General features: G+C 36.1%; 1 protein-coding gene across 2 annotated transcripts in view; it reads left to right on the top strand.

Moving 5' to 3' along the window:
• PDE4D (phosphodiesterase 4D) overlaps positions 1-25,668 on the top strand; it is a 353,397-nt gene that overhangs the window by 25,023 nt on the left and 302,706 nt on the right. The window contains exon 1 of one of the 2 annotated variants that reach the window (XM_005489768.4): positions 17,595-18,237. The exons of the other annotated variant lie outside the window; for it this stretch is intronic. Coding sequence (XP_005489825.1) covers positions 17,969-18,237 — 269 coding nt within the window. The 5' untranslated portion in view covers positions 17,595-17,968. Of the gene's footprint in view, positions 1-17,594; positions 18,238-25,668 lie in introns of those variants that run through there. 2 annotated transcript variants of the gene reach the window in all.

Raw genomic sequence — 25,668 nt, 5'->3', positions numbered from 1 at the left:
ACATTTCTATAATAGCAAGAAAAAAAGTGTAGAAAGTTATTGAGAAATTGTTTAAGTTTTATCCTCTATCCATGTTTATAAACTTAAAAAACTTATAAAATTAAGTTTCAAGAGAGGGATACCTCTTTATTTACACCTGTAGAATCTCTTGAACTCTTGTCTGTTATTTCAGGGCAGGTTTAATAAATCTACCCTCCTTTGCTCCAGATGACGTAGAATATATTAATTTCTGTATTTAATTCAGTTGTAAATTAATTGGGATTCTGTGGAGAATTTGGTGGGAATAATTTCAAATGATACATCTTTCTCACTTGATTTACTGTGCAAATGATAAGGCTGATTCAAAGAAAAAGGTAAAAAATGCATGGTTTGAGAAGCAAAGAGACCCTGTTTCAAAAAGTGACCATCTTAATCTACAGTGGAGTAACATTCTGAGCATCTGATTTTTGAGTAATTTTTTTCTGCACTGTGTATCAGTTTTGCACTTTGTTCTAGGGAAGAATTTTGTCTGGAGCTAATTTTATCAGAGAAGGATCCAGGTTCCCACATTGTAGCAACTTTAAAATAAATTTGACTATCGATAACAAATAATATTCTGCTGAAGAGCTGACATCTATAGTTTAAGGAAAAGTTCAGTTCTCTGGTAGTTAGGCTTTTAAAAAATGTTATTTTAATGCAATTATTCTGTCATTTAGCTGTTGAATGTCTCCTTCTCCTTTTTTCTTCATTTGGTTTAGCCCTTATTTCAAAACTACAGCAGAACCAAATATTTTACACATCCAAATCCATTAGGTTGTCTGGATTTCTGTTGTTTGTTTTGGGTTTTGTTTGTTTGTTTTTTCATTTCTGTAAAAATGTTTATTGTGTTACATAAGAAATGACTAATAGATGACCATATAAAAAATTAATAGCTTTCATAAGATCTTGCTGTTTCTTCATATTCTGAGAGCCGGATCTGCTTGGTGTGTGAAAAAATTCCTTCCAAGCGCCCTTTTAACTGCCTAACCACCCTGTGCACACGTGTACATATTTACTTATAAGGCTTTGCCTGTAAAATTTTGTTTTGTAGTTTATCTAATTTTAACTGTGTGGAGAAGTAGTTAATTTTTAGTGGTGTGCCAAAATCACAAGTATCTGTATCACAAGTATCTGTGCCAAAATCACAAGTATATTTGGTGTTGGTTTTGGAAACTAGCTTCGGGGGCTGGTTTGGAAATGTGTCATTTTAACTGCCATGGTGGAGGAACACTGTATTCTGCTGTGAGGATAGAAGAGAAAATCATGTGTCTACTTAGTAAAATACTGTTATAACTTTGAGCAGTGTCCCAGAAAGAGGTTGTGTGTTATAACATCAAAAAGAACAAAGAGACACCCAAGAATAGCTTTTGATATTATTGAAGCAAAATGCATTTTCATTTGAACAAAATCTGTAATTTCAATCATGATCTTACAAAAGTGCTAGTACTAATCAGAATGTTATTTATTTCCTCCAAGAAAAGTTTGCTTAATATTATAATGAAGCTCCATTTTTGGTGTGTATTGCTAGTGTACCTCACCAGCGTTTCTCATTACCTGCTTATGATGCTTCATTGGAGCATTCAAAGACCTATGCTGAACTAACTTGAATATTGTTAAATATACTTAGTAAGACACTTCTCCCCTCCTCCAAAAAACAACTAAGAGATACCATTTTTACAAAATATATGCCACTGTTATTTTATGACAAAGAAATGCAACCATTGGAAATAGATAAATGCCATTATTAGGGTGTCAATATGCAAATCAAAAAGAGGACATATTTTGTTGTGGATTTTTTAAATAATAGGGTAAAATTTGGAAATTTAAACACCAGAGGAAGTATTGGTTTTGTGTACTGGTATTTAAATCACACCTCAGGCAATACATTTTAAAACATGGTATTAGTGTGCAGGCATCTGTAGGTTATTTTCTTTTGTTTATTTGTATAGAGTTAGGTTAAATATATGGTGAATGAAACAGCTCAGGGAACAGAAAGTTGTGAACTACTTAAAATGGTAGGGAAATAAAATGATTGTTACTCCAGTGTGTGTCAATAAAGGGAAGAAGAGAAAAATTGGAAATTGCAATTTTTGTTTTGTGGAATGGTAATTACATTTTCAATGGGAAGAACTAGAAAGAAAGATTTCTGTGGATCCTTGGTAGGATCTGATGGTCAGCTGATATAATCATTACAGAGCTAGTTTAAAGAATATGGGGACACGGTCTTATTTATTTTTAATTTTCTTGAATCAATAGTTAAGAATATGAACCAAATCTGAATTAATCAATCCTTTTTTCTGGATAGGAAATTCACCCTTATCCTGGGTAGACAGTAGTAACTGTGTGTTGTAATAGCCTTTTCTTCTTTTTATTGCTCTGACTTCTGCCCCTGTTTTTATAAAATATAAACAATTTAGGTAAAATTAGAATGCATTTTCCCAGTAAATCAGAGCTTGTGAGGTGTAAAAAACCTGTTTATTTTCAATACACAGTAACTGTCTTCAATAATATGCTTGTAAGTGTTTTTTCACGTTTTCCATTTCACAAGTAGTAGTAGTAAAGACGCTAAATTCGACTTTGTCGAGGCCAAATCCCTGCTCTCTTTCTCAGGAAGTGGGCCCCCTCTACTGTTAGACCGGAGGAAATGCTGTTGCATGCAGGTTTCTTTTTTCTTAGTGCAAGTACAAGGATGACATAGGAAGGAAAATGCAGTAACCAAAATCTCAGGGTTTTTTTTTTTTTCTTTCTTCATAATGCAGCAAGGAGTTATATGTAGAGATGTGGCTTGCTATTTTCTTTCTATGCATGTGGTGGTCACAATGTGTAAAGTCTCAGGAAAAATTAAGGACGGTGTGCAGGACTTGGTGACTTGTCAGACCTCTAACTCTCATGTTTTTGGCTGCACCGCTTCAGGTCTAATTCTTCATCTGTACTTCTGCCTGTGAGCCTGTGAGGATTCACTTGGGCTTCAGGAACTTTTTTTTTTTTGCATGTGTGTGTATGTTTGTTGGTAAATATGTATTTCAATAATATTACTTTTACAATAAAAGTAACCATTTAAAAATAAATTTGATTGCAGCATACAGTGCCCGAGAGCCGTATTTTTACACTGGTAAAAAAAGGGTCTGATTTTATTTCCTACTCCTCTAAAGCAAAGAGATGCGTTAACTACAGGTTACTTACCTAATTACTGACAAAGGAAATACAGAAATTACACTTTTGAAGACTGCCTTCTCTGGAACTATTTCATGGTTGTTTTAAGAATAACAACTTGGTTGTTGTTTTTCTTTCAGTTACTGAGAGTGTTAAAACTCCTTTCGTTGGTACTAATAAAAGGACTTCTTAAGACATGTTTCAATACCATGAAGACAAGTTTCCTTATCTCTGTGTGAGTTTTCATATCCTGTAAAGATAACATAGCTATATGTATTTTAAGTCCTTTGAATGATTCAGATTTTATTTTAAAATATAAAGAGGTATTTATGAAAGGCAGTCTCTGTCATATGCAAATAGAAAGATTTCTTTTATCCACTTGTCAGCTCTCTTTTAAGTATGAAAACATTAGAACTTGTTGAAAAATAGTAGGAAAAATATTTTTACTGTAGTATGTGCTCCATTAATACAAGCAAGAAATGGAATTTTCTTAATTGTAGTCTAAGAGAAATTAACTGAATACTCACTCCCTCTATGACAGAAGAATGGGATTTGGATTATCATACACTTAGTACAGTTGAAGATAAGAAGTACATAAGAATCTGAGGTGATGTTGTAAGAAGTGTATTCAAGAGACTTTTATACTATATTTCTGTATTCTCAAAGCAGTACTTTCAAAGGTGAGACATCTCTCCTGCTGTGCAGTGTTCTTAATATGGCAGTTGTGGGAGGAAAAATTGGATTTTTAAAATGCTTTATCTTCAGGTGATACTTTAAAAAGATGATAACATTGTCATTAGAAGTGTCTGAAAGTCTCTATGTTTTCTTGAGAGTGATTACATCACTGTTATTTTTTAGCCCAACAATCATCTTTTATGCAAGTGTAGATGGAAGTGTTTTCTCCCTTGAAATATCTTATTTTTATAAAAATATAGATCCTGATTCACTCACAAATCTACTCCAAGTCCATTCAGAATTGAAGATGACTAAAAACTAGCAAATTTATATGAAATGGCATTTGTAATAACAGCTATTAGGCGTCATCACTATAAATTTTCATCAATTCTTTATAATTTTACAAAAATCTGCATATTCTTATATTCTTATATTCCTTTTACTCTCTTGGTACTTCAGTATATCTAATATTTTAGGCTTGCAATAAAGACTTTTTGTGAAGACTGCACTCTGAAAATCCTCCACTTTGTGCATGTTTCCACTTACTTTCATTCCTAACTCTCACTTCCTGTCCACAAGCAAGCTTATGCTTATTCTGTTGTCTTTAGGTATTTGTTGTTTTCTTTTGGTGTCCTCATTTTTTCCCTCTGCTGTAGTATGCAGAACACTATTATTTAAAATGTCTGGCTTTATTCAACTGGGGTTTTTCGTTTTGTTCATAAACATATTATTTAATACAGTTGTTCCTCCTCTTTTTTCCACTTCACATGAAGTTAAAATGCAAATTGCTCATCTTCAATTATCTGTTGCTTCCATTTCAGAAATTCTTTGTCTCCAGCTTTTCCCTCTTGCATTTTACCATGACTTTTAACTATTAAATGGAGAGCGCTATTAACTCTTCCTTAGAACAGTTGTTTGTGGAGAGGGCAATAGTACATCAAGTCCAGAATTTCTTTTTTGACTATGATTTTCTCCATAGGCAAGTTTCTAAGAAAAAGTCTGTTAAGAAAAACTGCAAGAACAGCACAAGCATATATGATAAGCCTACTTAAGACATTTTAATCTCTCAGCCATTTTTATTTTTGAGTCTTCTATGCAGAATGTGGATCCTATTGAATTAACAATGATACGGGTTTCTTTTCCATGAACTTGTTTAGTGTGCCCTTCAGCTCATAGAAACTTTTTTTATCTGTAGCTACTCTTTGTAAAGACTTCCAGAGATCAACTATTTGTTACATAAAGAACGGAGTTGTTCATCTTTGAACTTCATCCCTACTAGCTTCATGTCATGCCTGGCCCCCAAATCAAAAAACAAAACAAAATATTTACATATTGCCTTTCCTTAGATGTAATCTTGCAGATGAGTCTGCCTCTGCTGTATTTGTTTGCATTCTGTTTTTCTTATATATTTGCAGTGTATTATTGTGGGTTTAACCTAATTATGAAAACATGTATTAATTAAAAAAATTCTCTGGTCCATAATAGTGAGTGATAAGGAAGCATGCAGTCTCAGAGAGTCCCATATGTTCCTGAGATCCCTAGCCAGCCTCCTGCTCCAGCATGTTGCTCAGGCACTGCCTACTTGGTTTTGAGTATCTCCATGGGTAGAGTTTCTACAGCCTCTCGTGTTCCGATGTTCAGCCATGCTCATGGGAATTCCTTTTTTATACATCCAGTCAGTATACAACATGTTCCAACTTGTATCTACTGCCACTTACCTGTGCAGTTCTGCTGTGAGGCTCACTCCCTCTTCTCTACACCTTCCTATTAAGTGGCTGCACACAGTGCTGAGGTCCCAACTTAGTTTTCTTTCCTTACAGATGAGCAAACCTACTTTTCCCACTCTTTGAGTCATTCTCTGGACTTGCTCCACTACGTCAGAGTCTGTCTTGCACTTAGAAACCCAAAAGTTAGCATGCTATTCTCCATGTGGTCTTAACATGGTGAAAATCACTTCCTTCAGTCTGCTGCAGATGAATATGTGGCCTTCATTACTGCTACTGTGGAAGCTTATTCGCTTACTAAATTCGGGTCTTTTCTGAGTGGCTTTTCCCTGGCTAGACAGAAAAATGCCTGTACCTACTACATGGGGCTATCCCATTCCAGCTACAACATTTTGCACTTAATCATTGTTGAACTCCTTGACAATTCTGGCATCCGAATACTTTTATGTCCCAAATAGCAGCCTTGCCTTCCGCTTATCAACCACCCCCAGTCTGGTGTTGTCACAACTGCAGCTCTCTGTTGCAGATGCAGACAGCTCAGATTCTGTAGCAGCCTGTAGATGTAGGTTAAAAATAGAAATTCAAATTTGTCAATTTTTAAGACTAAATGTGTTTGAAGAAAGAAAGAAAACTTTTATTATTGGTTAAAAACAGCTGGTAATTTCACTGCAAAAGAACAGTCAAACTTATGGTGAATGTCACTGAATAACAATACAGTGCAAGAGAGTATCTTCTTGCTTAATTCAGGGCAAAGCATATTAAAACAAAAAGGTCAAAAAAATGTTGCTAATGGGAGGTTACAGGTACTATGTTTTTTCTTCCTCTCTGGGTTCCTATGTTCCATACTTGCTCAGTTTGCCTCTGCAGTGATTGTGTTTGCCATACAGTGTTTATTTACAGGCACTTAGAGGAGCTCAGTTAGATGCAGATTTTAGAGTTTCAGCCTAGTGCCCACAACTTCGCCTCTGACACAGCTGACCTGTCATTCCTCCCATCCTCCAGTCACTTTTAACACAGTTTGCACAAGAAATTATACTTGGTGCTTCCAATTTCATAACTTAAAAAAAATTAAATTCTAATAACCGACTAACATCCTGTGAGGGCAAGAACTGCTGGCTGAAGACATTCCATGCTTCCAGTATTACCTAGAATGACAGGGACAACGGGCTTAACTCTGATTGAAATGTACTCTGATTGAAACTTTGCCCCTTCAGGTGAAAAGTGTGAATTAAACTTTTTCTACTGACCAGTGATTACAAAAAAAACCCGGTTCCACTGAGATGAGTATCACTTGTTATTAGAGAGCTACTTGAATTAATTTAATTTGATTAAGGATCTGTATTGTCCTTGAATTTGGGATGATCTTGCCAACTCTTGTCTGTAATTTTTCTCTCTTCTAGAACTTCATTTTCTCCAGTAAACATATTGTTTTCTTCCCTTCCACTCTTATTCAAGTTACATTGAACAAAACCTGCTATTTTAAATTCCTGCTTTGCTTCCTCCACTTTAAAACCTGGATCACATTTTTAATCAAGTCCAGCCTCTTTTTTGTTCCATGCTGTATTACTTGCAGCTGTGCCTCCCCTTATCTGTACTGCAGGTTATAATTTCTAGCTATGTTTAGAAGACAAAAATTAAGAGGTAAAATGGCAGTTGCAGCCTGAAAAATCTGAATAGCACTGCTGTGGTTTAATGTCAGCTGGCAACTAAGTATCCCACAGAACTGGAGAGTAAAGATGGGAAAAGTCATGAATTGAGATAAAGACCATATAATGGTGCAGAAAAGGAAGTAAATAATAATGTTAATGCTAACAACAACAACAACAATAATAAGGATGATAATGATAATAATAATAATAGTAATAAAAGAGTTGGAATGCACAAAACAAGTGATGCCCAGGGCAGTTGCTCATCACACTCTGATTGATGCCTGGGGACACTTTCTAGGAGTGGCCTCCAGCCGGCTTTCTTTTTTAATACACTAAGCATGATATCAAATAGTATGTCCCTTTGGCCAGTTTGGGTCACCTTGTGAGTCTCCAGCTTTCTTGTTGGCTGGGCATGAGAAATGGGGAAGTCTTTGACTTAGAATAACTATTGCTTAGCAACAATTAAAGCCATCAGTGTTTTATCAATGTTAGTTTCATATTGAATCAAAAAAACCAGAGCACAGTACAGCTACTAGAAAGGAAGTTAACTCTATCCCAGCCAAAAGCAGGACCATATTTTGTACCATTATTTAATAGAATTTACAAAATGTTCATGTTCCACACTTCCCAAATAATCACCTTGCTTGTCTTTTGATATATACACATAGATACTATTCCCTTAAAAATGAAAATAATATCACCTCAGGGAGAATTTAGCTTTTTCTCAGTGGGTTCTTTTCCTTTTGGTTTTAAAATGGCAGAATCACAAAACAGTAAAAGTTGGAAGGGATACAATATCTCTGCTCAAGCAGGACCATCATAGAGCACATGGTGCAGGACTGTGTCCAGACAATTCTGGAATGTATCTAGTGAGGGAGACTCCACAACCTCTCGAGACAATCTAAGTTCTTCCTTATTGTCCAGGTGGAATTTCTGTGTATCCGTTTCTGCCAGTTGCCTCTTGTCCTGTTTGGCACCACCAAGAACAGCATGGTCCATCGTCTTCTGTCACATACCTATTTACATTGACAAGATCTCCCCTCAGTCATCTCTTCTTGAGGCTGAACGGGCCCAGCTCGCTCAACTTTTCCTTGTAAAAGAGATGCTCCAGTCCAATTATCATGTTTCTTACCCTTGGCTGGAGCTGCTCCAGGAACTCCATGTCTGTCTTGTGCTGAGAATCCCAGCACTGAACACAGCACTCCAGGTGAGGCCTCACCAGAGCTGAGTAGATGAGCAGGATCACCTCCTTTGATCACAGTGAAATCAAAGTCCTGTGACTGCACACAGGTCTATATTTCATCCTGTTTGTTCTCCCTATTGCAAGTGTTGGTTTACATTTGATTGTGTCAGTATCCCAGTAGGATTGCAGAGGGATGCCCCATAGTCCTGTCTTGTAATTAAGTCTTTCACTATTTGTGCTTGCTTGAGCCTCCTTTTGCTACTGGGATGGTTACTATAGCTCTGCTCTTCCCACACCTTGTCTCTTCAAGACTGGAAATATTCCTATACCCCTTCAATTCAGGTTTAAAGTCTCTCAGCAAGCCCTGCTAGCTTGTCAGGTATGATCCTTTACCACCTTTGGGGCAGCCCCATTTTTTACCAGCAGGCTCACTGCTGTTTAAACTGACTGTGATCAAAACCCCATTTTTTCCCCTCATAACACCTGTTCAAAGCCAGATATCCATCTGCATGATTATCCTGTTTCTTGCCCCATCATTCAGAGGAAGTGGCAGGACAGAACAGAGTACAGCATGTGCCCCAGGTCCCTTGACCGGTTGTCCCAAGGCCCTAAATTCTGTCTTGATTGTCCCCAACCTTTCTGTTGGGGCCTCATCGCTGCTCGCCTAGAAAAACAGTAGAGGGCAATATTCCATGGGCTGGACCAGGCTAGGAAGTTTCTTGGTGACATCCTTACCTAGGCCTCAGTGATAATACACCTTCTGCTGGGTTGGGTCTAGTTGGCATATTGGGCCCTCCATTCCTCTGAAAGGAGACTACTACCCTTCTTTTCTTCATATTTGAGGAGACTGTGATGCAAGGGGTAGGCTGCCCTGCCCAAAGCAATCTCTGTCCCAGAAGAACCTTCATCCACTTCCTCATTTCCCTGTTTTTCAGATTCCAGGGCCTCAGAGGGTCAAGGTATAAACGGACTCAGTATTTATTCTTAATAGTTATCTTAGGAAGAGATCTAATAATCTCAAATGTAATAGAACCCCCAGAAATTGTGAAAATAAGAAACAAACAACAGAATTACAAAACTAAACACACACTAAGCTGCTTTATAATTTGTCCTTTGGATTATCTCTTTTAGTTAATAGCTTTCATATTTTACATTCATATGAAAAGAAATCCTACTGAATCTGTATTTCCTTTTCTGCTTGCTGGCAAATTTTTCTTTAGTGAGTTTTATGTGTGTTCTTTGCTAACATTAAATAGAAGAGGCTATGTTAGCACAGAAATTATAATGTAAAGTTCAGCTTAGAATTTTGGATTCTGCAATTGCAACTCTTTCATTTAATTTTTTGTCAAGTTAGAATGATTTGGTTTCAGTCAGTAATCCAGGGGTGTGATTGTAACACAAATATTTAACATTTTCTGTAAAGATCTGCTGATTGTTCTTGCCCTCAGTTTTATAAATGAAAAGAGAGACATTTTAATTACAGTTATATCTGACAAGAGTGTTTGAAACATTTAACTCCTCTGAAAATACAGGTGTCCCTTAAATCAGTGGGAAAGTGCTGGTACAGGTTTGTTTAATTCTGCTTTTAAGAACTCTGGTTTAGGATTTTTCCTGTAGAGGGTGACAGAGGACTGATGATTTCTTATTTCATCATCGTAGTTCTAGAGATTGTTCCTCTCCCCATTTCAAGTCAATAGACATAGGCTCAGAAAAGAACCTGTCTATAGTAATAATTTTGGCCAGTTTATCAGGTGATCTTGAAGCTCTGCTCATTTTATTTGTTGCCTGAATGTACCAGTTTTCTTTACCTCACAGACTCCTGCAGTCCTGTGGAGTATGTGATAGCAGATTTAAATCAGAAGATTTAAATGTATTTTCATATTTAAGTATATTTCAGATTTAAATAAATATATTTTATATTTACATATATATTTATTCTTCTGTAATTATAATTGCCATATAATGTACTTCAATAAATTATTTTCTAGATAGATGTACTAAAATGCCCACTTTGTTTCCATTTTTCTTTAGGACATTATTTATACTTATATATAAGTAGGTATAAATAACAGAACTTTCTGTACTGTGCATCATGCTCTAGTCTCATGCAACATGATCTCTTACTATACAAAAATTTATAAGGCATATGCAACCAAAAGGATTTTTGAAAGTTTCTTTCCAAGTACATTTTTTAAAAAATAACAGTATTTAAAACTGCAGAGTAGAATTCTGCAAGGTAGAATTACATTTTGATAAAAGATTTATGGAACATACTTAAGTCCTGCTTAAGATTAAGAAAGACACACTATGGAATTGGCAAGTACATAAATGCCTACTGTTCATTCCAGAGAGGTTTCTGAAATTCATACTTTCTGGGACAATTGTATAAAGAAAAAAGTGTTATGCATTTAAAGTATCACAATCCCAAGCTTTTCTGTTTAGGGAGGACATTTTTTTCCCTTGAAACTCGTTCACGGTGCCAGTTCTTAATAACACCGCAGAGTAGAATCCGTTGTGTTATTTACGTTCCAGTTCATTCAAATCTACAAAATGACTGGCTTAACATCTATAGAAAAGATACAGAAATTACTCCAAGTGAATTGTATAAATAATTTCTTTGATGCTTCATTTTATTTTATACTCAAAATTTTAGAAACTTCAGACTTCTAAAAACCAGCTTACAATAATGGGTTTGAAGTAAAGCATTTTTAAGTTCAACAACCTAAAAAGGAATCTCTAGGCTCAGGCATCCTAGATGATATTAAACCTTGTTAAATAACTATGTTCTTCTTTTAATGCACTTTTTTTGCCATTAAGTAGTAGCTCATCTCCAGACAATTAATTAATTATGCAGTCTTATTGTAGACTTTTAGACTCATCTTCTTTTCTTCTAATCTCTCACAGTTTTGTAAATATTTCTTTGAATTCTTCTCAGCTTTTAGTGCATGATCAAAATAACAAATTATTTGAAATAGAGCAGATGGTGTAGATTTCTTATAAAGTAAACTCTCTGTGCATGTGTCTGACCTCAGAGAAATGTACTTGTTTATTTGTGCATTACATTCTGCCTTAACCACCATGCTTGGAGAGACTGGGTTAAGTCTAGTTTGGTAAGACAGATTGCTTGTGCTAGCTTGAGAAGTAAACTCTAAAGTTGAGGAATTTGGAGTGTTGATGTACTTTTTTGCTAAGTACTTAGGATACTTTATAATTTTTAGAATTTTACAAAGCCACGATGCGATCACTGATATATCAGTTGGCAAAATTATGCTCCCAAGATTAGGCTATACAGTTTTCTAAAGGTTCTAACAGTATCTGTCATGAGTCTACCCTTAAGAGATGTAGGATTACAACCAAAAACTTGTTTAGCTGCTATGCTATTAAATTAAGTCTATGTCCCTATGAAACACAGACTAGGGGATTGGTCTCAGTGTGGTTCCTTCTGTGCAGTGTCCTTTCCACTGACCTCTCCTTTCCCCTCTCCTCAGGAGTGCTCTTCAAAGCAATTTATACTTGTAATTGTTTTTTGCTCAAGTACTTTCCTTGGAATTAACTATTAGTTATCAGCTATATTTGTGCATTGCAGTGCCAGAAATGCTCCTCCTGTTCTCTGACATAATTGTGTAGAAGTATATTAATTTACTTATCTTAATCTTACCCCATAAATTGTGGATTTTTGTTTGCCTGTTTGTTTTTGTAGAATCATGACATTTGCAAACACAGGGAAAAAAATGATTGATGAAGTCACGTTTTACTGACTTGCAAAGCGAATTTGAGCTGATATTCTGAAACGTTTTTATTAGAAACATCTCAAGAGTTTCTAATAAAAGTGCTCTAGAATTTTAAGTCACAGAAAATGTTTTTTTTATAGTGCTAAACATACCATACCCAGCTTCATGTGTAATCTGTTCCTCTTCTGAAGATATATTTGTAAATATATGTGTATCTGATTATGATTTTGAAAGGTGTTTTAGTGCCATTTTAGGTAACATTGTTCTGTTAGGATGTTAAAAATGTACTCAGATCAAAGACAAACAGCAGCCTTGAATTTCCTTTGAATATTTAGAGGTGCATGTGTTTCCCATACCTTGGTCTGTTAAAGGTTTTATTTCTTGGGGTGTGCCTGCCATTTCTGTGCTAAGTGCAACTAATCCCCTTCTTAGTGACCTGTAGGAAGCTGCATGGTGCCTATGGTCTCCTCAGCAGGCGGTGCATGTAACTGCTAGGGAAACATTAGTCTGATAAACATTAGTCTGATAAACATTACCCTGCAAATGGCAAGTCCATGAATAACCTCCCAGCTCTTTGAGAATGTGACAATTGACAGGTACTGACCTTTGCTAACACATAACATTTTATTAAGACTTCTATCACCTGATAATTTCTTCTTTTATCATTTTCTTCCTCACTACTATGCTACTCAATAAATTTATTAACCTCTCTTTCCAAATAAGAATCATATTGCCATCCGAGATTCTTATTTTCTACTTTATCTGCAACAATTCTCTTCTGTCACCCCATACTTTCAGTATTGCGTTATTTACTCCAGGAAATTAAACCATGGCATACCAGCTATTCTTCACAACCACCTCTGACTTTTTCTTCTTTTCTCTGCACTTCTGTGCCACTCTCAGGTGCCCTAGTGCCTCAGCGTGGTCTGGCCTTACAGCTGCTCCTGCTTTGAGCAGGAGAGTGGGCTTGATCAGGGGAGGCCATTATCAGCTTCTCTGATCCTGTGGTACTGATCTGCTTGCTTTCGAAGAAGTAACTCATTGGAGGGTTGCTTTTGACTTGCATTCCTATGTGTCTGGAATTCTCTACTTGGTCCTGTTATAAATGGTCAAATCAGCAGCCAAATTTTTAAGAAAATTTAACAGTGATTTATTAGATTGTTACAAAAATATAATTTCGAAAAACCACCACAGCCAAGGCAGCATCAACCCCGGGTGCTGGCGCTGGGTGAACTGAGATCCGACCGACAAAGTGTCAGGGTCTCCCCAGTGGGTCACCCCAACTGCTTCATGCAGCTAGCTTATATACAGTTTATTCTACCTGAGGCAGGAATGAACGAATGTTCCTTTGTGTCTCTTCACATGCAGAACTGGGGCCATACATGTGCAGGAATAGACAAAGTTCAGATGTCTAGATGGATGTCTGAACACTTCAGAAGAGCCTGTATTCACAGGTAGCAGAGTGGACCCGGTGCTTGAGTGAGGTAGATGCAATCTTCCCAGGTGCAGGTCCACGTGAGTGGCTTAGACATTCCAGGGAAGTCAGCGATCATGGCCCGGGAAGGTTTCATTCATACGTTAACAGTCTTGATATTATCTTAACGTTGTCCGGGAACTAATTGAATAAACATAAGACTCTGCTCCCAGCCAGGGTGGTCAAAGACATACTTTGGATTCTACAATATTTTTATACATACATAGCATGAATTATCTCTACCATATACTACAGTCCCAAGTAAGATATAAAAAAAGTTCTGCTCCTTCCAAGTGACTGCATTTATTCTCTAATACGAAAAACTTTGTTCAAGGTAATTTCAAATAGACACAATCACATAATAGATTTTATATGTTGATTAGCAGTTAAAATATTAAAAAAGTTTATCATACTCTGTGTTCAAAGTGGTTGTTACAAAGAAAGTACTTAAAAATCCTTGTTTATTGTCTTTTATGTGAGATCAAATACTTGTTTAATCTTGCACAGTATTTTCTGCAGAACCAATTAACTTTCTCTTTCTATATGCAGCGGCTCAGAAAGTCTTTGTAATTAACAGAAAAGTAAGCACTTTAAGCCTGTATTTTTTTAAAGTACATTTTTCATACGGTACATATTTCTTGGGAAAGTTTGTGAAAAGTACAAGAACTGAACACTTTAATTTTTATTGTCTTTAGATACTGGAAGACAATAAAAGCTACTGGCACTTCTAGAGTTTTTGTAATGAATTTCCCTAATTAGGAGATTCTACTTCTGTGCTTTTGCCTTGAGCTTTATAGTGACGCAGTTGAATGTATAGCAAGCAGAATTACATCTGTTCTTGCTATAACTTTTACCTATGAGATATGACTATAAAAGCTGCAAAATTAGATTTAACTGTCAGTGCCTGTGAATAGGACAACATGCTTAAAGCACTGTGAAGATGAACTTTTGGAAATTAGGTATGTGTCAGCTCTCAAATTTGTTTTTTCAAAAGGACCAGTAAATATACTTATTTATTTTGTTTAAATTTAATAGAAATTTTCAGTGATTTCATTTCAATATGGAAGAGCCCAGAAAATTAACATATCAGAATAAAAAGCATATGAAAATACTTTTTGGAGGAAGTTTTAAAAAATTTTATTAATTATTTTGGTGATCTTTGTGAGAAAATTAGATGTTTTTATTAAAACACAGTCTAGTAGGGCTGTTTCTCAACTAATCTTTATAGAAAAAGAAGTACTTCACTGTCTTTTTTTTTAAGAAAATCAATGGGAAATGATATTATTTGTTTATGGAACGGTTTTCTTTCAAGTCTTTATTCTAGTACCTGCATAAACACCTCATGCTAGTGCCATTTTTCTGCTTTATCTTCCCCCAGTTACTGACTCTTAACCTGAGCATTTTGTCTAACTCACATAATGCTCATTTGATATTGCTGGAAGTTAGATCTCTGCTTTTTATTACAGTGAAGACTGTTCATGTTTCTAGTTTGCAATAAAAATCAGTCTGCAGGCATTAATTTAAATTTATGAGCATATTTGAGACTTTTCATAGCTTTTCTTTTTCTTTCGAGGGCAAGAAGGAGGAAGATAGGCCAAAATGAGGTATCTGGGACATGGATAATCTATGCTCAGAAATTTAACCTACTAACACAGTCAGGAAAAGCATTTCATTAGCTATTCATGCAAATAGTGACTTGGTTTAGTTCTTCTGTTAAAAGGATTTTTCCTGCTGTTCTATATATGTGGTATCTTACCTCTTTGAAAATGTAACAAACCCTCTCAATACCTGTAATGCAAGGTGTCAATGGCTCTTGTTGATTTAGTTTAAGAACAAGGGTAATAAAACTGCTGATCTATGAGCTTTCCTCTTCCATAATTACCTTTGAAACATAGAACACCTTAAAATATGATCACAGGCCCACTATGATAAATGTTAATGGTCTTGATGACATCATTGATTGCTGATCTCCAATGGGTCAGTTTGGCTAGTTTTATAAAGCCACTGCAGTTGTCTAAAGATTATGCTTTGGAATAGACATCAGATGGCAGTATTTCATAGCAGAAAAGAACATAACTCTCCTTATACAGACTGCATTATCTAGAAGAAGTACTTGGAGTTATTATGCAATTGCTAGGTTTTTTACTAAAGAAGAAAAAATAACAGTCTAACAGAGGGTAATATGTTTGTTCTTCACAGTTAAAAACATTTCAATACATCATGCTTGTATTTTGTCTTCTTGTTGAAGACTAGTTCTGTGTGTACTACCCTTCCAATCAAGAATGTGTAAAAGCAGTTATTGTGGTAGTTATGTGTTAGTTATGATTTAATAAAATTCTTTTTCTGTCTGTGAAATAACATCTTATCTCCAGTTTAAATTTTATTCTTAATGAAACAGCTTAAAATTTTGGGGTTTTGTAGTTTTAATAGTATCTGGGCTTTATTCTATATTTGGTCAGTGTTAATTTTTACATAATGATTGAATTTTCCATAAAATCTTAGAAAAATACACAAAAACATAACGCACAGTGATTTCTGCATTCTGTAGTGCTGTTCAATACTGAGTTAAATTTGCAAGTACATTGTTATCAAATTTCACATATGACGCAGTACAGTTAAAACTCGTCTACATAAAGGGGTTGACACCTGATAGCAATGTCATTCTTAATGTAAGCTGACCTTTCCTCTGCTGTTCTCATCTACTCCTGTCAGCATCATGATGTTCCCTTTATTATCCTCATCAGGAATTGTGGCTTCAGTGCTAAGTACAAAGGTGATTCCTCTCCATTGTGAGAGAAAGCTTCTTTTGCAGGATTTCTGATTTTGCTGCAAAACAGGGAGCAGTATTTGCCTTTCACACCTCGTCATGCAATTGTAAATGCCCTTCATTTCGCTGAAAGCCAAAACACTGTGTGTGCTTCAAAGGAAATTCTTATTCACAAAGGAAATTCTAAGACAAAGTATAAGAGAAACAGTATATTGCAACAATGAAAATAATATAAAACCAGTGTTCTGATATTAAAAAGATATCTCTCGTGGAGAAATCTCTGACAAAATGTTGATTCTTTGTTCCTGTAGGATGAACAGGAAGTATGGTTATAACTGAAGAGACTGTTGTTGTTACTGTTGCTGTAAAACAAAACTTTAAGCAAATTTTCACCTACTTCCCTTTATTAGAGTTCATCTGCTGTTAGTGAGTTATCAACACAGTTTAACATGTTTATAAAATCTTTGTATTCCATAAAAAATGAAGTTAGTTATTTTATTAAAACTGTAAAAAAGTATAAGGCGCAGATTTGATTGACAAAGATGTTGTATCATAAGATTGCACCAACTTCTTATTTGCATAATTACATGAAAATAAATATGGAATTTATTAGCTGTATGCATTCACCAAATAAATGAGACTACTTTTGCCTTTTTATCTTCTGGAAGTGGTCTTTGAATAGCTTTTGGTATTTTATCTCCCCACCATCTGTGAATAGAAAAAGACATTTCCTTAGTACCACTAAACAGTGGTAATTTTATGATGAAAATATTAAAATAAGATTATGTCATTAAATACATACTAGTAGCTGTCATAGTCTTATTTTATGTGCATCTCTTAAGTGTTAGGTTTGTTTTTCTGAAGAATATAAGGTAGCAAGTATCTGACTTTCCTAAATGCATTTGAAGACTGGTTGTGATAAACTGACTCGAGGGCAGGGAGGAGAAGGCAAGAAACTAAGCCCTTTTGCACTATTTAATTGTAGCATTTTTTAGCTTAATAGGTAATAATTTGGAATCTTAAATTTTTCCTGGGGACAAGGATGAACATGGTAGATCCTTGAAAAAACAGAAGAGGTTGTTCAGCAGTCTCCCTTCCTCTCCACCTCCCTGAAGGTTCAGGAATAAGCAAAGGAAAGAATAATCAAACAAAAGGAGCACACATCTGATGTTTAAGCCCTCCTCCAGCACTTTTTATGTACATAACCAGAAGTCACTCAAGCAGCTGCAGCACATTAGTTACGATAGTTTAACAGGCAGCTTTACAGCTCTGATAAAGGTTGTGCTAAAGCAATTTCTTCCTCCCGTGCTCACTTGCTATGATAGCTCAGAAGTGATCTTTGGCAGCAGGGCTGTGAAAGGAGTGGTAATGTTTAATCAGTTTCTGTGGAGGAGTTAGCTTGCTTTTTCCTTTGTAGATCATTATCTATAGAAAGACGTTAAGGGCAGACAACACCATGTTGAAGACAGAATAGGCTGAACTGGTGCAGGGTCTCTGAACAGTTCCTGGGAACTGATTTAGAACGGAAATATTTTAGGCACTTAGGCCAACATTCGATTGCATTAGACCTAAATAACAAAGTTACTGGAGAAACATGGCTCAGCAGACAAGTCCAGACAATTTGCCTGTTCCTGAAGGGGATAATACACACAGTCAAAATCCATGGCTAAATGAAGATCTTGTGAAGACCCTGAGGGAAAACCTGTTACAACATGAAAAGTCCAGGACAACTCGAAAATCTTCACCTGCTCCTCCTCGGCTGTGTCCAGTTATTTCTCCCCGAAATTCTCCGAGGCTCTTGAGAAGGATGTTTTTAAACAGCAACATACCAAAACAGCGTCGTTTCACTGTGGCACATACCTGGTAAGTACTGAGGTGGTTGAGATAAAATATTAATTTTTTTAATGGAATATTTATCTCTGTGGTGTTTGTGCATCTGTTTCTTGTTTTCATCTCTGCATTAATCTCTCTGGTTGAAATAGACAGTTCTAATTTGTGACTAAACTTCATTGCAGTCCAGAAATTTTAAATAGCGATTAATATGAAGTCAGAAAATATATATTTCCCTTTACAAAAGCTGCTAAATTTCCTCTGATTTCTTAGGTAATAACTCCATTCTTTCCTCTCCCTCCAAAATAAAAAAAAATACTTATTTTATTCTGTGCTGTTCTGCCCAGAGTGACTTAGCAATTATTTTCTTTAATGTGCCTGTTGAAAATATTTTATTTTTTTATTGACAGTTTTGGACTCCCTCAGCCTCCTAGCAGAATAACATAAGTCTATTTAACTTTTAACAGTGCTGAAATTAAGAAGGGCATGATAAAGAAGAATGATAGCAATACATATTTAATGTGAAACAGTGATTTTTATTAAAGCAGTTGCTAGAAAAACAGGAAAAGTGGTAAGGGAAGCCCTTGGTAAATGATTCACTAGTAGTATTTCTTTGGTAACTTGATCACTTAGATGTGTTTGTGATCAAATCTAAAAAGGACATTCATTTTTTGCATCTATCTCCTGTAAAACAGCAGTATTATTTCATTACTTTTAAAATTATTCTTTCAAAAGATGTTGTATGTGAGATTATTGTAACTCAAAACCACATTCGTGTTTGCTTTGATGGTCCTGAGATGTTTGGGTTTTTTGCTTTTGAGTTCTTCCCTACCCCCACCCCCCACCCCTTTATTCCTCTAACAAAAATGTAATATAAAGAAAGGACATGTTCAAAGAAAACAAGTCATGCATTCTAAGCAGCAAATGAATATGCTCTTGAAGTTTATCTTTGTTCGTCTGAAATTAGATCTACACTACAGCTATGTGATTGGTATGTACATTGCACATTGTATACTAGTGTGCTTAAATCTTTACTATGTATGTATTTATGTAAAGTATTTCTTGTATAAAATAATATTTTTATCACTGAAAAGCATAAGAAGAAACATGTGCCTTTATAATTTAAGAATACTTTTTTGAAACCAGTGTACCTGTTCAGATATTGCATGTGTAAAATAGAAAACTGAATGAAATAGTATATTTAATGTTTCTTTAACAATTATGCATAAATCCCAGCTGCTGTTCTGTGTTCAATAATTTATAAAACATTCTATACATAAAAATGTGCAGGCTAAAAAGGTAATTCAGGCAGATCTGGTTTACAATGTTAGGTGAAAAACATTCTGAAGGTTTAGAGAGGGAAATTATCGTGTGTGATTATGAGTGTGTAGGCAGTCCAGTATGACAGACAAAGAAAGGGGACAGATGTGAAGCTAACAAACATGTTTGGGCAACATAAAAGGACACAGGCTTGCAGAATATTAAAAAGTGAAATTTTGTTTAAATGCACTTTCTCTAGTGAGCTTCAGAAGTTTGTGTAGAATGCCTTTTTCACCATGAGTGTAGAAAACACTTGAGATTTTCCCAAATATGTGAAATACTAGACCTGAAATCAATACTTCATTGTTATGATTTATGAGACAGGCAGATCAGAGTAATAATGTTTTTTTCAAGCAAGTGGAGAAGTACAGAGTCAAGCAGCAAGTTAGAGCGAATTACCTGAGATCCTGCAAAGAACAATGTTTCTGAAGTGACAAAGCTATGACATACATGATCAGACTACAGGCTTATGGGCTTACAAAGGGCATTAAAAATTTATTTGTTTCCAAAGACCATCAAATCTGTAGTTACTGATATATCTTCACTTGGTTGTCTAGTCAGAAAACTGAGATACTATGTGATAGACCTGTGGCTACATAGGCACTATAGTGGTTTTAATTCCATGTGCATATAATCCACTTTAGACGGCTTATAGGAAAACAGCGCATTTGAAAATTGAGTAGTTGTGACCTTAATTCAAAATATTATACTATGAAGGATCCATTCTGGGGTTGATTTGGCCCACTGTAGTAATGAACACTCTTTGCTTTATTTTTCTAATGTAATCAGTTTTGTAATTTAAGAAAAAGTTGTTGAATTCATGCATACATCCTTTTTGTTTAGTGCACTGTTCATACAGCATTAAAAATTTTAATAACATGTTCTTCCTCAAGCCACCAGTAAGTTGGTAAGCTGTTCTGACTTTGCAAAATGTCACTAATTTTTTTTTTAAATTTTCTTATCTTTTCTGGTTATTAGATTATGTATCTAGATAGCATAAGAAGTAAATGTATGACACTAGAGATACTGCTGTATGTTGCAGTGATGCCAAACAGGCACCACAGATCCAGAGTGCTAAAACCCCCTAATTTAGGTGGTACCTCCCTGATATCAAGGTTCTGAAGCCGCATTCACATACAGTCAAGAAGTGAGTGGGAGTTTCATGAATTGTTCTGGCAATCCCTTTCTCCCCCTTTTTTATCATAAAGTCTATAGTTCACTCTCTCTAATGGCTTGGATTGTAGAACTTTTGACACCAAAATGCATTTTCTTTATCATGTGACCATTATATTTTCACAGTAATAATTGGGTTATCACTTTTAGTCATTTTATAAGTCCTTCTCTACTTCCTTTTTTTTTTCTTCTTCTCTAGCTGTACCCCTGAATTCATTCAAACACTTGAAAGATAAACTGCTACTTTAAGGATTTTAGAGAGGAAAAGGTACAGCCTTCAGAGTTGAAATAGAAGGATTTAAGTGGCAGAGGAGCATAAGGCCTTCATTTTTGTTGGAGAAATTGCTGAATATCCGTCAGTTTCTGAGAATGATAGTTCTGCCTGAAACTGAAATTAAAACTAGTTAATCTTGAACTTTTAGCCTGGATTCCTCTCAGTCTGTAAACAAAATCAGTCTACAGTCACAGCATCTACAAGTTGTTTAAGTTTTGTGGCCAGGATTTCAAGCAAACCTAAATTCCATTTCCTCACAAATCTCTCTCATATTGTATTACTGTAAAAGTATTCATAATGCTTTAAGATCACCCATATAGGGACACCACAGCACATATTGCAGCTGGACTTGCACAAGATAAAATTAAGTCCTCTGGTATGTGCTCAACAAAATCAGTTTCTGGATTGTCTTGATTTGCTCTTTATAAGGCTTTTAAAATGGGCTGATTACCTCAGTGCCTTTTGGCAGGACAGATCTGTCCTGCCAGGGGTGGAATGGCACATGCTTTGATTTGTGAGGAGAGAGGGAAAGAGACTGTCAGTTCCCATCTGTGTGGACATCCAGCATGTGTGATCCCTCGTACACACACTGTCCAAAGATCTGTGGAAGGATGTTTAGATACTTCAAATCATACCCTCTTAGTTAAATGTGGAAAGACAGCTTTCCTTAATTTTCTGTTAAAAATTCCTTTCTGTAAAGGGAGGAAAAGCAAGAAAGATAAATATTTGGAGCAGGATAGTAAGCTCAGTGGAACATAACAACTAAATTATATCTGTTTAATTGAAAGGATGAAGTCATGGAACACATGTGCTTGGTATTTTTTGACTTTTGTTTGCTGCCATAATACTTCTTAATACTTCTTAATACTTCTTAATATTCAGTGAATACAAAATGATCAACCAGTTGTTTTTTTCTGTGTTGTATATGTTTGGACAGTCTATTGGCTGCCTTTGTGATTTTTTGTGTGTGTGTGTTCAGAGACAGCAGCTAGTGATATATGCCTGTCTTCCAAGTCATATAAAGTGGATTTGTTTATTCACAGGTCCAGTTGTGAGGGTTCCCCTTTGATAACTGTTCTTTCTCCAGCTCTTATGGTGCAGACATCAACTTCCTGATGTTCAGGGATTCGTGCTCTTTAGAAGTTTTTTTAAGACATGTACCCCTAAACCTAAGAATTTAATGCAATTAATAATACAAGTATGTGCTCAGTTAAACAGAGTACTTTTATCTGAATTTAGTCAGTCTTTGTCCCCACCCATAGTAAATATTTTACATTGACTTTGGCATTCAGATATGAAAACGATAGATGCCTTAGAAATAGTTTAGATAGATATGGGCAAGGTGTGCCATTTTAAGTTTCAGGAATGTAACTGCCACGAGTGTACCCATAAAACCAGGTTTGTCTTTGTTTTTATTGCACAATATCTTTTCATGCACTTTTACTGCTAATTACAAAAAACAACAGAACCTCAAGTGTTAGCTATAGGTAGATAAGTTGCAGAAGAGCAAATTATTTAATTTGATGTGATTCTACACAGCCTGGTTCCGTGCATTTCAACTATGAAACCAGAATGAAGCTCTACCACACTGAATCAATACATTTTTATCACTATTTTCTTCCAACTTTCAGTATAAATTTTGCTAAAAGGCTTTTAGTACCTATGTTTTCCTCTCTGTCACTACTCTTTGCTTTTCAGGAACTCAAGTAATTACATTTTGGCATATGGAAGTAATTTCAAAAGGAAGAAATATCAACACAAATACCTATACAAAATACTAACTGAATACTTCAGAAAACCAAATATCCAAAGCAGCATGGTCATGAGATTGTAGGAGGTTCTATCCCTTTACTCCATGCTGGTGACACCCCACCTGGATACTGCATACAGTTCTGGGGTCCCCAGCAGAGGAATTACATGAACCTGTTGAAGCAGGTTCAGAGAAGGGACAAAAAATTTATCAGGATGGGACACTTCTCCTGTGAGGAAAGGCTTGGGGAGTAGGAGTTGTTCAGCATGGAGATAAGGCTTCATGTAGAGATTAAGAGGGGATTGCTTGAGTAAGATGATGTTTACCGTCAAGTTACTAAGTTGCATCAAATAAGATGTAGTTTAACAAGGGCAAGTGATGGATTCTGCACCCAAGATGGGGCCAGAAACATGTTGGCTGTGTGTAGACTGAAGAACGAGAGGCTGGACAGCAGTGCCATGGAAAGGGCCCTGGGGCTCTGGTCCATGGCAAGCTGAACATGAGCCAGCAGTGCCCTGGCAGCCAGGAGGGCCAAGCGTGTCCTGGGGGCATCAGGGACAGCATCAGCAGCCAGGCAAGGGAGGGATTGTCCTGCTCTGCTCTGGTCTGCACCGGGGCAGCCTCACCTGCAGTGCTGGGGGGGGGGCACTTCTTGGGTGCCACAATAAAAAAAAGACAACCTATTAGAGAGCATCCAAAGGAAGGCCACAAGGGTGGTGAAGGGTCTGGAAGGGAAGTCATGTGAAGAGTGGCTCAGATCACTTATTTATTCAGCCTGGAGGAGACTGAGGAGAGACCTTATTGCAATTTACAACTTCCTTGTGAGGGAAAATGGAGGGGCAGGTACTGATTTCTTCATTCTTGTGATCAGTTAGAGAACTCAAGGAAATGGCACAAAGCTGGGCCAGGGGATGGTTAGGTTGGATATCAGGAAAACATTTTTCCTCCAGAGGGTGCTTGGGCACTGGAACAGGCTCCCCAGTGTAGTGATCACAGCCTGAAAGAGTTAAAACCCCATTTAGACAACACTCAGGGACATGGTGTGACTCTTGGAGTGCCCTCCATATGGGAAGGAGTTTGACTTGATGTTCCTGCTGGGTCTCTTCCAACTCAGCATATTCTATAATTCTGTGACAATAAAGTGCATATATGCCTATGTAAACTCACTAGTTCTTACTAAATTAAAAAAAATTCTTAGTTTTTCTAGGTCTGGATTGAGGGCACTTGAGACGGTTGTTCATGTTTGGGCTCGGGTGTTTATTATTCCTTATCAGTCTCACAGTCTCACAACCATGAGTTCACCAGCTTTTCATTAGCAAGGCACAGAATGGTTAACAATCTCTTGTTACAAGGTCTTTTAAGACTAAACTATCCAATTAAGAACTGATACCTGGATTATTTTCCCTTTTAACCCAATAACTGATCCCTGGAAGCCCACAATGCAGACTTTTCTGCCCAATTTCAAAATGCCACTCAAACCCAGGAAGAAGAAGGAAGAAGAAGCTCAGGATGACACCCCGTGCCCTCCACCTTGCTTCTGTCCACAGCATACTAAAAGTCCCAAAGCCTAAATTTCTCACCCAAGTGATACACCTACACTACTCTCTGTAATCTATGTCACACATTTGTGGATTCTAGTCTATTCTGGAGTTTAGGAAACTTTCTCCATGAGTGAGGGTCATAGTCAGTTGCTCTCCTGGGGGTCAGGACACCCCAGAACAGACAGAAAAATATTCCTGGTGTCCTGGGTTTCCACATTCTACTACTTCCTTGCTTTTCTCACATAAACTTCATTCACACTTTCTAAATCAAATCACTCTTATTGCATAAAGTTTTAGCCAAGGTAACACCTAGCATATTAGAATGGACTCTACTTCATATTTTACAGACTTTAGACTGAGCTATCACACTCCTTTTCTACAAAAATATGTGAACCACTTTACATAAAATATACCATCTTGTATAAGGTAATTCAATCCACATATCCACGCTTGAAATTCTGTTACATTAGAAGGTGCATGCTTGTATGGATGCATAGGTTAGTGCGGCAGAGAAAAAGAATAAGCTTTGAGAACACAATGCTCTCTGATATTTTACAGAATGGTTTGTAGTAAGTTAAGAATTCTTCACAATGGAATTAACTACTGACAAATTTATTTACCACTGGTAAATAATACTGCTTCTCCACAGCTGAAGAAAGACAGATGAGGAAAAAGTTAATCTTTCCATAAAGAAAGAAATGGCAAAGATGTGTTTTCTCAAATAAGAATTGTGTTAAAGAGAGCTTGTAGTACTGGGTAGGAAATTGAAAACCACTTCAGAAAGATCAGTGCGCAATCAAAGATTAAATTCTAAGTTTTTGTTGTACAGGGGCAAATAACTGAGCAAGGAAGAGCAGAGCGAAAGAATGATAGATTTGGCTGACTAGATTTGGTAGTACAGGAATTGTAATATATAAAAATAACTGTTGCATCTCTCCTTTTCTTTCAAAATGAAATGTGGAAAATACCCAAACAGTTTCCATTGAGTCTTTTTTTCTTGCCTCTAACCTGCTTGCCTTCTAAAATTGGAATTTCTTCATCAGTTTTAGTTACTGAAGTACTATTCCTGGACCATGCTGTTTTCTGACCTGTTGTTTTTAATGCCATGTCCTGTGTTTGACAGAATTTGGGAGAAATTCTAAAAAAAATTAGCAATAGTGAAACAGAGTTCTTGGAGTTCTACTTTTGTTTAGTACTTGCCTCAAAACCTAAAACCATTTTGCTAAAGTGCTATTGAACTCCTGAGTTTTTGTTGTATCTTACTCTAGTTTTATCACACGCAATTATACATGACTGTAAAGGTTTTAAATATTGTACTCTTGTGATATGATATTATCTGTTTTCTAGAATTTTTTTGAAACTATGCAAAAAGTTTCAGTAGGTTTTGCTACAAGTTTTTTTTACTG

The sequence above is a fragment of the Zonotrichia albicollis genome, chromosome Z (assembly GCF_047830755.1).
Source record: "Zonotrichia albicollis isolate bZonAlb1 chromosome Z, bZonAlb1.hap1, whole genome shotgun sequence".
Taxonomy (NCBI): domain Eukaryota; kingdom Metazoa; phylum Chordata; class Aves; order Passeriformes; family Passerellidae; genus Zonotrichia; species Zonotrichia albicollis.
This window is presented reverse-complemented; position numbering and strand designations above follow the sequence as displayed.